At 36.6% G+C, this 14,591-nt stretch overlaps 1 protein-coding gene across 1 annotated transcript in view; it reads right to left on the minus strand.

The window, feature by feature from the left end:
* The window catches only part of RNF169 (ring finger protein 169), a 77,500-nt gene that overhangs the window by 19,431 nt on the left and 43,478 nt on the right, over positions 1-14,591 (minus strand). Inside the window, exon 3 of the mRNA XM_036258041.1 lies at positions 2,268-2,414. Coding sequence (XP_036113934.1) covers positions 2,268-2,414 — 147 coding nt within the window. The remainder of the gene's footprint in view (positions 1-2,267; positions 2,415-14,591) is intronic.

Genomic DNA, 14,591 nt, shown 5'->3' on the forward strand with positions numbered 1-14,591 from the left:
TGTTGGGAGGGGAGAGTGGATGATGGGAATGGAGAAACAAGTGAGGAATCTCTATAGTTTCCAGGAACGTGACAGCTTTTGAACGGGACATGGAAAGATAAATAGCCTTTCAACAGGTAAGTTGGGTGACATTTCAATGAAATGAAGATGCAAGAGCAAAGACTCTAAAGAGGGAAAATACAATGTATATATATTTTGGGAAAGCAAACACTCCATTTCCTAGAGTTTGGGGACGTAAGCAAGGATGGAAATATAAGCTAAAATAATACTAAGGAACTGAATGTTGGGGTGAATAGTTCCCACTTAATTCCACAGGAAATAGGGAGCCCCTGAGGTTTAGGGGGCAGGAGAGTAAAATAACCAGTCAAGCTCTAATCATAACTCTCTCTATATAAATAAATATAATCCTTCGTCTGGCTTCCCACTTAAGTACTTGAGCTTCTCTTTGGTCCCAATTTGAATGTAGCCTTGGCTAGACTAAATGAAATTACCTGCTCAACACCAAAAATTCTTAATACATACTTAAAGCAAAATTAGAACCATATAAAATTCCTAAAACATATAAAAGCAAACAGAAAAAGGGTAAAAATCACAAAATTCTAAAACTTAAAGTGTTCACAGACCAGATTTTATTCATTGTGTCTTTGCACAGAAAATTTTCATAACTGGCTATTACCAATAAAAATGAGTGAGAATTTATAGTTCCTGATTCCTTTTAAGATTAAAATTAGGTTGATGCAATGATTTCTATTTCCAAAGATAGTAGTGGCAAAAGAAAAAAATCATTAGGGCAATTTCCTAGTCTTGACATGAATTAATACCAGAGATCATTTCCTGGAGAAAACCTGGATCTGGCAAGGCCAAAACAGCAGGTTCCTTCTATGAAAAAAAAAAAAAAAAACGTAGCAAAGGTAAGCACACTTCTAAGCTGTTTCGCCTGATGACCCTAATGGACAGTCCTGCTGGTGTGAGGCCACAGGCAGAAGTGCAGTCTTTAGACCACAGATCTTAGTTGGGGCTATTAGTCAGAAGACATACTTATATGCACAAGACTATCATATATTTCATTCTTGCCTTCCCAGCCAAATATTCTCTCTGGTAGCAGTCTTTTTCCTTTTGTAGTTCCCAATGAACAGAGCACTAAGAGTACACAAGCATTTTATGTTTGCTAAATGGAATCTTTTAGAAGGTTGAAACCTTATAAAATGCAAGTGGCTGTTTTTAATAAATATTATTATTATTATTATAACTGGATTAAAATCCCTACATGACTGTTGACAATCAGAAAACACTATCAATCCAAGAAAGTTCAAATAATTTAACTTTTTGAAATTCAGGAAAAATGCCTTTGCAAAGATTGCATCAAAAGCACAGAGAAATGAAGTAACCAGGCCAAAGTCATACAGTCTGTTTTAATGCTGGGACCTGTTAAAGAGGCAGACTTCTGAATCAGGGATTTTTTTCCCTTTATTCTACTCTATTGTCTATCTTTATATATGATAATGCTTTATTAATTCTGGTTAAACGGAAAGATAATTGAAATACTGACAAGCCTAAGTCACAAAATATTTTAAAAGATATGATTCTATAGATATGTTAAGTACATACAGCAAGCAATAAAAGATATCCAATCCAATAAAACTTACTAGAGAAAAAACTCAATTGTAATCACCCATTTGAGCTAACCAGTGAATCCTGCAAAAGTGCTTTCTCATATAAGTTAAATATACCACTTATAACCTTTTCTAGTAATTTGCTTGATAAATAAGTAATGAAAATTATTCAGGCAAGATTTAGCTCAATTAAAAGTCTAATTAGGTTAAGTTTAAACTAACTAATCTAATACCTTATTCCTAGCACTGTGCTGTTTAGGGCATATTAAAGAAGAAAGGGCAATTCAAGCTTTAAGGAAATCTAGTAGAGAATATAAGACATATACAACTCAAATATCAAATAACAACACATAAATCAAATGGCAATATACATAAAAAATTTACAGTATACCACAAGTATATTGTACTAGGTTTTTCCTCTTACCGTTTTTCTCCACCTTTCCTTTAATCTTTCCACAGAAGTCTCACTGTCCCATTCATAAATTACTTTCTCCAGCTCTCATCTGGATGCTATGTTTCTCACTATTGTTAAGCTGCACAGTCAATGACTATTACTGGTCTCACAGTTCACCAACATAGGTTTCTCAGATCCACGCCACCTGGGCTAATTGCTGATTTTGAGGCAGGTGTCCATCAAAAAAGTGATCTACTTACACGTTCCAGATTTGTTTTCAGTACTAATGGTTCATCTCTTTTTTTCTGTTCATCCATTTTCCTCTTCCCTGTTTCTGTATCCTCTGGTAACAGCTTGTGGATTTGATCTTCGGAGGTTTTCTCCTCTTGTAACTTTTCTTCTTTCAGCTAAAAATACAAATCACACAGGGACAACTATAGTTTTAGGCCACTATATACTAAAACATAGCTTTTCCTCAGTAGCCTGTTAGAACAAACATCACATGGCAGTTTTGAGACTATTTTCCTTACTGGAGATAAAGTCCTCTTAATTTTTAATTATGTCAGCTTTTACTTGACTCTTGCCAAGCACACACTTCGTGGCTTAAGATTTAACTGCTCTGCATTCTTGAGCAATATGAAACCATACAAATACACAATAAAAAAGTAAAATTTATTCACTTAGCTAAAAGAGGCTGACCTTAAAAACTTTCTTAGTCCCATAAACCAGATATAAATGTACCGGACTAGGAGAACAGAAGAGATGTAACCACAGAGGGCCAGAGAAGCTGGGCGAGGCAAGATGAGTCTTTAGGCCTAGTAGCAACAGAATAAATGACTTCATCACAATTCCTATGCCCTACAATTCATGCTACTATCTTGTGGTCCAGAGAATAGGTCAAGATACATGAACTACAAAGAAACTTAAGGCAGAGGCATTTGCTCCCCATTTAGAGGAGGTAGCATGGCATTATGAAAATAAGATGGGTTTCTGGAATAAAAACCTGGGTTCTAATGGTTGTGTCATTTACCAAGTAGATGATCTTTGGCAAATGAACTACCATATGCTCACCTACAAAACAGAGATAATGCTTCTTACTTTGCAGATATTGTTATAAGAAGTAAATGAGATAAAGTACTTAATTTTGTGTCTTCTTGTATACTTACAGAACATCAAGAGTTTCCTTTCCTAATCTCCTTTTTACTCTCTTTTCACTGCCCAGGGTTTTAACACTTTTAAATGACAAAGTATATCAAAGCAATTACAGGCTACTAATATATTTTTTTAAATCCTCACCAGAGAACACTTTTCCATCGATTTTCAGATAGAGTGGGAAGGAGGGAGACAGAGAGAGAAACATCTATGTGAAATAGACACACCGATTGGTTGCCTCCCGGATGACCTCAACCAGGAACAGGGATCCAACTGCAACTGAGGTATGTGCCCTTGACTGGAATCGAATCCACAACCCTTTGGTCCACGGGCTGGTGTTCTAACCACTGAGCCCAATCAGTCAGGGCCAGGCTACTAGTACTTTTAATCATACTTGCAAAATTGTAAAGCTAAAGAATAAATAAATATTTTTCACTGGCTGTTGACTCAGGCTTAAAAAAACAAAAGCAACAGTAACAATAAAGATTTAATCTTATTGTTCTAATTTCTATAGGTCTGATTCCTATAAGACTGAATAGTCTTTTACACAGTGAGTCTAATTCAAGAGGTTATAAATATTTAAAGGACATCATACACAATGCTATACCAGGAGGACATTCAAATCAAATAATGTACTCCCAACTCTTCCAAGGTAAAATAACACAAGAGGAAGAAAAGCAAATCCATGTCCAAGGAGAAAGGAAACCTAAGCTATGCTAACTACCCATGTGAAAGATCAATGCCTTTTGATGATTTTACATGAGAAAGTCTGGTTCAACAACTTGACCACAGGCTACACAGAGGAGCATTTCACTTTTAGAGGACAGAGAGGCAGAGTAGCACAAAAGAGAACAGGTTTTAGCATCATAATCGTTATCATTTACTGAACTCTATGAGTCAGGTACTGAGCTGAACACTATACATATATTATCTCACTTAAGAAAACTAAGGTTTAAGAGTTGGGTAATGTGTTCAAATTCATAGCCATAGCCCAAGAGCAGGAATTCAAATCTGGGTTTACCTCAGTGGTTTTCAACCAATGATTTTGCCTCTCAGGGTACATATGGTAATGCCTGAAACTTTGGCTACAATTAGGGGTGGAGTGTGTGTGATACTGGCATCTAGTGGCTAGAGTCTGGAGATTGCAACTAAACATTCTAAATGCACACAGGATAGCCCCCAATAACATATACATACACAGATGTTACAATTAAAAACAAACAAAAAAAACTAAATATTAAATCTCCTTATATATATGTTAGTGTTGTTTAGTGCTTAATGATATTTACATACTACGCCCTTTGGCTTTTCTAAGTGTCTTAAAATGTATCCTTATACCTCCTAATGTTTATTGCTGCTCTCAAAATTTTTGACAACGGACTTGTGTTGCTAGCAAAACCACCTTTCATTGCAGTGTTGAGTCTCTTCTAACACAGCATCACCTTAACTAACCTAAAAATGTATGCAATTGAGCCCGACTGGTGTGGCTCAGTGGATTGAGCATTGCCCCACACACCAAGAGGTCACCGGTTTGATTCCTGGTCAGGGCACATGCCTAAGTTTCAGGCTTGTTCGCCACTAGGGGGCATGCAGGAGGCAGCCAAATGATGATGTTTCTCTCTCTCATTGATGTTTCTATCTTTCTCTTCCTCTAAAAAAAATCAATAAAAACATTTTTTAAAAAGCATGTGAGATAAAATTAAGATTAAAAAAATTTATTTAATTGAAAAACCCATAACCCATATATCCATTTAAATCTTCACATGAATCGTGCTGATGTTTTCTCTATAAGTTATTTTTTTGTTCTTTTGGTGGTTATTTATAAGGACTTGAGAATTTGGCCTCTACAACAGAATTTTTATACTTAGGGAAAATGTCTCTGACAGTGTCAGAAAGCAGCATATAAACCAGTAAGAAATATCAATAGCTGTTGTTTATTCAATTCTTCTATGTTCCAGGCATTAAGATTATAGAGCTTACCTCGCTTAATCTTTAAGGTTTCTGTTTGTATCTATTATTACCATTTTATAGACACAGAAATTAATACTCAGTGTTATTTCTCAAAGTCACAATGATTTAATATTGAAGAACTTGAATTTTATAGTAAACCACTGGCTTCAGATACCAGAGAGTCTAAACCTCAGCCTTACTGACACTTTGGGCTAAATAATTCTTTGTTATGGGATGGGAGGAACTGAGCAGTCTAATAAGAAGGCTTATGCATGAATACTGGCCCAATCACTGGCTACAGAGGACAAAATGAGAAACTCCATGAAATGCATCTCAAAACTGTTAGTCTGAAGTGAGAAAAAGGGAATCATATATCTATTGACTCCCACCTCCCAGTGACCAAAGTTTGCTCCACATGGTGTTAAATACACCTCACACTGGCTTGTATAACTTGAGTAAGTTCCCCTGGTAGGTACTGTAGCTATGATGATAGAAGCTGTAGAGCTAAAAGCAAGAGGCAAGCAGCTGGCTCCTGAACAAGATCTCAGGTTGTACCATAGAAGCTGCCCACTACTATAAGTGAAATGATTTTTTATTGCTTCCTTTTTCAGATGCTAATTACTAAAGAAAAACTACTGACTTCTGTATATTAATCTCATACTCAGTCACACTACCAAAAATACCATAAAAAATTTCCTTACTTTGTTCTAATATTTTTTAAAAATCAAAGTGTTATACACAGAAAAATATATAAATCACAAATGTAAGGCATGGTAAATTATATAAAATAAGCGTATCCACATAACCACTGCCCAGATCAAAAAATGATTATCTTCTCAGTTTCCCTTGTGCCTATGCCTCACCCCAAAATAACCACAGTCCCAGCTTCCACCACCAAAAAATCATTGTACCCATTTCTGAATTTTATATAAGTGGAATCATATATGCATTAAATCTGTCTTCCTCCAGTCAACATACTACTTGTGAGATTCATCCATTTAGGTGCATATAGTTTGTTTTTTCCATTGTTTTACAGTATTCTATTGTTTGCCTACAAAACAATTTAACCATTCTATTGTTACTGGATTTGAGTAATTACTAGTTCTTGGCTATTTACACATAACTGCTATGAACATTTCTGAATATGCATCCTGATACACATACTGTCCTGTGGGGTATATTCTAGAAGAGATACTCTTTAGTCATAAGGTATGGGTATGCTGCTATGCTTTTCCAAACTGATACAAATTACACTCCACCCACCTCCAATGTAGCGGAAGGACAGCTGTTCTCAGCCTATTTGTCTATTTCAGACATTCCAGTAAGTATATACTAGTACTGCATTATGACTACAATTTGCATTTCTCTTCTAAAGATGTAGAGTAGCTTTTCATGTTTACTGTCTGGAAATCCTCTTTCATGCAGTGCCTATTCACATGGCAGCCCTTTTTTCTTTTAGATATTGGGGTTTTGCCCCTAGTAATTTATAGGAGCTATTTATATATTTTTAAATATGAGACAAGATTCAAGAAAAAAAATGCACGCAGTAGTGCCCCTTAACTGCAGTTTCACTTTCTGTGGTTTCAGTTACCTGCAGCAAACAATAATCTGAAAACATTAAATGAAAAATTCCAGAAATAAACAATTCAAAAGTTTTCAATTTTGTGTGGTTCTGAGTATTGTGATGAAATCTCCCACGGTCCTGCTCTGTCCCATCCCAGGATGTGAATCATCTCTTTGTCCAGCAAATCCATGCTGTGTACGCTCCCCAACTGTTAGTCACTTAACAGTCGTCTTGGTTATCAGATCGACTGTCATGGTATCAAAGTGTTTGTGTTCAAGAAACCCTTATTTTTTTTGTAATTGCTCTATTTTACTAGTTATTGTTGTTAATCTCTTACTGTGCCCAATTTATGAAATAAACTTTGTCATAGGTGTGTATGTATAGAAAAAAGCATGGTAAATATTGGATTCAGTACTATCTACAGTTTCAGACATCCGTTGAGGGTCTTGGAACATCTCCCTCATAAATAAGGGGGGACAGTACAAAAAATATATATATGTATTTATGTATGTGTGTAAACATATCCCCACCCCCAAAACAGTAGCTTTCTTTTTTCACTCTTGGTAGTGTGTCTTTTGAAGATAAGAAGTTCCAGATTTTAATGCAGTTTAATTTAATGATCTTATTTGACCTTTCACATTTAGATCTATAATCCACTTAGAATTAATTTTTAAAAGATATATCTTTATTGTTGAAAGTATTACATGTCCCCCCTTTTCTCCCCTATTAGCCCCCTCCTCCCTGCTCCTGCCCACCTCCTGCCTTCCCCACACTATTGTCTGTGTCTACTGGTTATGTATATATGCATACAAGTTCTTTGGTTTATCTCTTCTCACCTCTCCTTCCCCCTTCCCTCTGAGGTTTATCAGTTTAACAATCAATGTGTACTTCTTAATCCCTTCACCTTTTCCACCTGTCCTCCTCAACCCCCCTCCCATCTGGCAACCAACAAAAAGTTCTCTGTATCTATGAGTCTTTTTCATTCTGCTTGTACAATTGTTCATAGATATGTATTTATTGCCACTTTATAGTTCATAATTTTTATCTTCTTTTTCAAGAAGACTCTTCAACATTTCATATTAATACTGGTTTGGTGGTGATGAACTCCTTTAGCTTTTCCTTGTCTGGGAAACTACATATCCATCTATTCTAATTGATAGCTTTGTAGGATAGAGTAATCTTCTAATTGATAGCTTTGTAGGATAGAGTAATCTTGGTTGTAGGTCCTTGCTTTTCATCACTTTGAATATTTTTTGCCACTCCCTTCTGGCCTGCAAAGTTTCTTTTGAGAAATCAGCTGACAGTCTTATGGGGGCTCCCTTGTAGGTAACTAACCACTTTTCTCTTGATGTTATCAAGATTCTCTCATTGTCTTTAACCTTTGGCATTCTGATGATGATGTGTCTTGATGGGGGCCTCTCTGTGCTTCCTGGACTTATATGTCTGTTTCCCTCACCAAGTTAGGAAAGTTTTCTGTCATTATTTTTTCAAATAGGTTTTCAATTTCTTTTTTTTTATCCTCACCCAAGGACATTTTTCCATTTTTTGTTCAGATAGAACGGGAGGGAGAGAGAGGAAGAGAAAGAGAAAGAAACATTGATGTGAAGGGACACATCGAGTGGCTGCCACCTGCACGACCAACCAGGGCCGGGGACAAACTGCAACCGAGGTACGTGCCCTTAGCAGGAACCGAACCCGGGTCTCTCTGTACCACAGGCCGATGCTCCAACCGCTGTGCCAAACCGGCCAGGGCGATTTTCAATTTCTTGCTCTCTCTCTTCTTCTAGCACCACCCCATAATGCAAATCTTGGTACACTTGAAGTCGTCCTAGAGGCTCCATACACTATACTCTTTTTATAGATTCTTTTTGCTGCTCTGATTGGGTGTTTTTGGCTTCCTTATATTCCAAACTGATGGTGTGATTTTCGGCTTCACTTACTCTACTATTGGTTCCCTATAAATTATTCTTTATTTCAGTAAGTTCATCCTTCATTTCTGACTGGTCCTTTATTATGCTCTTGAGGTCCTCATTAAGTTCCTTGAGCATCCTTATAACCTGTGTTTTGAACTCTGCATCTGTTAGATTGCTTATCTCTATTTCATTTAGTTCTTTTCCTGGAGTTTTGTTCTATTCTTTCATTTGGGACATGTTTCTATGTATTAGATTGCTATGTCTCCTAGGCTTTATAGGGAGGCGTACTGTAGTAGGTGTCCTGTAGGGTCCAGTGGCACAGCCTCCCTGATCACCCCAGCTAGGACCTCAAGGGGCACCCCTCATGTGGACTGTACACTCTTCTGCTATAATTGAGTCTTGATTGCTGCTGGCAATAGGAGGAATTTACTCAGGCTAATCAACTGTAAGAACTGGCTGTGCCCACTGACCTCTGACCACCTTGGAGGATCAGCTGTATAGGGGTCCACCACACAGAGCAAGACATACTTCAGCAGGGCTCTGGTACCCACTGAGTCCACCCCTTGAGTGTGTTGCTTGTGGAGGTGGTTGGGAGGCATTGCTTCAACATAGTCTAAAGCTGTCCACTAGATGTGCTGGCTCTGGGGCCTCCTTGGCGAGACAGGCCAAGGTCAGTCACTGCCTACATTCCACCTGGGGCCACCAGGCATAAGCTACAAAGCAATCTGCAGATGGCTGCTTCTTGTGCTGGGCTTGGAGATGCCCAGGCAAAGCCAAGCTGTGAACCAAGGCTGGCTGCTTCTAGTGCTGGGCCTGGAGCCACTTACGGAGAGGTACGGAGCTCACTAAAGCCAGATGTTGCTTGTTTGAGAGAATTCAGGAAAATCTGAAGCAGGAGCCAAGACAGGCCAATCATATGGAAAAGCCACTATAAACAGCTCATTGGGTGGGCCTGAAAGAGGTGGGGCAGGGCCTTGGGGCATCACCAGGGCGGGGCAAACAGTATGAGTCAGATTGCTGGGGTCCCAGATATGGCGGCTGTCTGCCTGCCCCACAGGGGAAAGGCTCACCAAAGAAACAACGGCTTCTGCCAGCACGACTGTCCTGGAGAAAGTGTCCTCTCCAGCTCTTGCCCCTATGCCAAACAATCCAGTTCTTCCCCTTATGTTTCAAGCTGCCTCCCCTACGTTGGAGCCTGGGAGCTAGTCCCAATAAGTCTGTGCGTGGACCCTTTAAGAGGAACTGCCTGGGACTCCAGAAGGCTCAGCCTCCCTCAGCTTCGATTCCTGCTGGTTTTTGCAGCCAGAAGTTACATGGACTTCTTTTCCTGGCACTAGAACCATAAGTTGGGGAGCCTAGTGTGGGACTGGGACCCCTCACTCCTCAGGGAGGACTTTCACAGCCGAGGTATCCCTACTGATTTTTTATCCACCATACGTAGGTGTGGGACCTGCCTGTCCATACCTCCAGCCCTCCTACCAGTCTCAATGTAGCTTAATTTCAAAGTTGTTGGACTTCCCTTCAACTCGATTTCAGGTGGTTCTGAATGATGGTTGTTCTGTAGTTTAGTTGTAATTTTGATGTCAGAATTAATTTTTTTAAATCAACTATGTTAAGGCATAATTTACATACTACAAAATGAACACTTACAGAATGTGTATGTGTGTGTGTGTGTGTGTGTGTGTGTGTGTGTATATATATATATATATATATATATATATATATATATATATATATGGCTCAGTGAGTTTTGACAAATGTACATATCCATGTAACCATCTCCCTAATCAAGATATAGAACATTTTTACCACCCCAGAAAGACCCTTCCAACTCACTAGCAATCAATCCCCCAACCCATCTCAGCCCTAGGCAACCCCTAATCTGATGACTATGACTACAAATTAGTTTTGCCTATTAAAATCAGACAGCAAATATTCCTTTGTGTCAGGCTTTATTCATTCGGAATATTTTTGAGATTCATCCACGATACTGAGTTTATTATTAAGACATTCCTTTTATGTATGTGTTCTATTCCATTGTATAAATGTACCACAATTTGTTTATCCATTCAAGTGTTGGACATGTGGGTTTTATTTAATTTGGGGCTATTATGAATAAAGCTGCTATGAACATTCATGTCTTTTGTGGTCAGATGTTTCTATTTTGCTTGGCTAAATATCTACAAGTGGAATTGCTGGATCATATAGTAAGTATATGTTTAAATTTATAAAGCAACTGCCAAAATGTTTCCCATTGTGGTAATACCACTTTACTGGCATACCTAGGAGATATTGTGGGTCTGGTTCCAGACCACCACAATAAAGCGAGTATCACAATAAAGTGAGTTGTAATGTTTTTGCTGGTGGAGAGTCTTGCCTTCAATTTTTAAAAATGCAGCATCTGTGAAGCACAATAAAGCATAATGCAATAAAGTGAGATATGCCTGTTTACTGTCACTAGCAATGCGTGAGAGTTCCAGGTGATTCACATTCTCATATTCATTTTTACACTTGGAATTGTTGGCATTTTAATTTTAGCCATTCTAGATTATGTCTGGTGATATCCCATTGTGGTTTTAGTAAGTTTTTCCCTGCTGGCTAATTATATTGAGCATCTTTTCATGTGCATAGTACCATATCTTCTTTTGTGAAGTATGTGTTCCAACCTTTTACCCTATTTTTTAACCTTATTACTATGTGCAAGAGTTCTTTATAAATTCTGCGCACAAGTCCATTGTTGTATATATATTTTAAGAATATGTTCTCCAAGTCTTTGCTTTACCCTTTTATTTCCTTAGTAAATGGAAGTTTTTAATTTTGATAAAGTCCAACATATCAATTTTTTCTTCTGTTACAAGGATACAAGGATTTTTTTGTGTTCCTGTCTAGAAAATCTTTGCCTACCTCAAGGTCAAAATCTTTTTCTTCTATGTTTTCTTCTGCATAATTGTAGCTTTTAGATTTAGTCTATGATCCATTTTGAATTCCTTTTTCTATATTGTATAAAGTAGCGACCAAGATTCACTTTTACTTATTCATAGGATATTCAGTTTGTTCCAGCACCATTGTTGAAAAAACTATTCTTTTCACTGAATTATTTTTGTGCCTCTGTGAACATTAATTGACTATATATGAGTGGGTCTATTACAGGACTATATTCTAGCATTAATTGACTATTTATAAGTGGGTCTATTCCAGGACTATATTCTATTCCATTGATCTATATGTCTTTTCCTTATGCCAATACCATACTATCTAGATGACTAGCATTATATAAGTCTTGAAATCTAGTAGTACAGCCCTCCAAAAATAAGTCATAATTCTCAGACAACATAACCCATGTAGAAAATCCAGCAGAAACTAAAAAAAGCTACTAGAACTACTAAATAACTTTGGCAAGGCTGTAAGACAATATCAAAATATAAAAATTAGTTGTATTACCAATCAGAAAGAATATATGTATCCCTATGTTCATGGCAGCACTATTTACAATCGCTGAGATCTGGAAACAGCCCGTGTCCATCAGTAGATGAGTGGATAAAAAGCTGTGGTACATATATACAATGGAATACTATGCAGCTATAAGAAAGAAAGATCTCTTATCCTTTGAGACAACATGAGGGGACCTGGAGAGTATTATGCTAAGCGAAATAAGCCAATCAGAGAAAGGAAAGAGAAATACCACATGATCTCACTTATTTGTGGAATATAATGAACAAGGTGGGCTGATGAACGAAATAGACCCAGAAACATAGAAAGGAGTATGGTTCAGGCTGATAAACCTCAGAGGAGGGGGCAGGGGGATGAATGAGATGAACCAAAGAACTTATATGCATGTATGCATAGCCAATAGACATAGACAACAATGCTGGCGGGGGGGTGGGGGGGGGTGGTGATTGGGAGGAGGGCGGGGAAAGGAGAAACATCTGTAATAAAAATAAATTAATAAAAATTGAAAGAAAAATAAATAAATAAATAAAAGTGTTACTGCACTGGGGAAAAAATTAGTTGTATTTCTTACTGCTCGCATGAACAGTAAGAAATGTAAACATTTGAAATGTCATTTATAGTAACATAAAAAATGTGGAATACTTAAGATAAATCTGATAAAAGATATGGAAACTGAAAACTACATTGCTGAAATTAAAGAAGACATAAATAAATAAAAGAATATACCATGTTGATAGGTCTGAAGACTCAATATTATCGAGATGTCAATTCTCCCCCAATTAAATCTATTGATTAAATTCAATTACAATCAAAATCTCAGCAGGCTTTTTCGTAGAAATTGGCAAGCCAATGCTAAAATTCAGATGGATATACAGAGAACCAAGAATAAGCAAAATAAGATAGAAAAAAGAGAATGAAGTTGGAGGATTAACACTACCAAATTTCAAGACTTATTATAAAGCTACAGTAGCCAAAACAGCATAACACTGATGTAAAAACAAACATCAATGGCACAGACAGAATATAGAGCCTAGAAATAAACCCACAAATATATGGATAACTGATTTTTAACAAAGGTACAAAGAAAATCCAATGGAGAAAGGAGTCTTCAACAAATGGTGCTGGAACAACTGGGACATCATATGCACAAAAAGGAACTTAGATCCATACCCCACACCATATATAAGAATTAAGTTGAAATAAATCATAGACCTAAATGTAAAGACTAAAACTATGAAACTTCCAGAGGAAAAAACAAAAACATACAGGAGAAAATCTATGTGATCCGAGCTGGGCAAAGAACTCTTAGGAAAAAACATTTATAAACTTATAAACTGCAATTTTGAAAGTTAAAACCTTCTGCTCTTCAAAAGACTCCAAGAGAATGAAAAGATTGACACAGACTGGGGAAAAAATATTTGCAAAGCATATACCTGATAAAAGACTTGTATCCAGAATATATAAAGAGCTCTCAAAATACACAACCCACTTTTTAAATAAGAGCAGAAAGTTTGAACAAACATTAAACCAAAGAAAACATACAGAAGGCAAACACATGAAAAGATGTCAACATCATCAGTCATTAGGAGAATGTAAATTTAAACCACAATAAGATACCTCTATACACCAATTAGAACTGCTAAACTTAAAAAGACTGACCAAACCAAATGTTGGCAACCACTGAGAGAAACCAGAACTTTCACACACTACTGGTAAAAATTAAAATGGTAAAATCACTTTGGAAAAGTTTGGCAGTTTTAAAAAAAAAAATGAAACATACACCTACCATATAATCTAACCATATTATGCCTAAGTATTTACCTGAGAGAAAATGAAATACGTATCTATACAAAGACCTGTACATGAATGTGCATAGTAGCTTTGATAGTCAAGAACTAAAAATAACCCAAATGTCTATCAACACACAAATAGATAAACAAATTGACAAAATTATACAGTGAAATACTACTCATCAATAAAAAAGGCTAAACCATTGATAATGCTACAGAGTGAATCTCAAAATAATTATGCTGAGTGTAAAAGCCAAATAGAAAAGCATATGCAAAAAAAGAAAAAAAGATAAACTGGACTTCAAAAAAACTAAAATCTTTTGTGCAAAAAATATTAACAAAAAATAAAAAGATGACCTACAGAACACAAGAAAATATTTGCAAGTCATATATACATCTGATAAGTATTTAATATTCAGACTAAATAAAGAACTTTAAACAAGTCAACAAAAAGACAACCTAATTCAAAACTGAACAAAAGACTTGAATAAGACATATCTCCAAAGAAGAAATACAAATACTTAACAGCACATGAAAAGATGTTCACCATCATTAGGGAAATATAAATCAAACTATAATGAGAAACCCACTGGATGAATATTTTAAAAAATTAAAAATAAAAAGTGCCAGCAAGAATGTGGAAAACTGGAATCCTCATACATTGCTGGTAGGTGCCAGCTGCTGTGGAAAACAGACAACTTCTCAAAATATTAAATATAACTATTGTATGACCCAGCAATTCCACTCCTGGGTATACACCCAAAA

The sequence above is a fragment of the Molossus molossus genome, unplaced genomic scaffold (genome assembly GCF_014108415.1).
Source record: "Molossus molossus isolate mMolMol1 unplaced genomic scaffold, mMolMol1.p scaffold_m16_p_13, whole genome shotgun sequence".
NCBI lineage: Eukaryota > Metazoa > Chordata > Mammalia > Chiroptera > Molossidae > Molossus > Molossus molossus.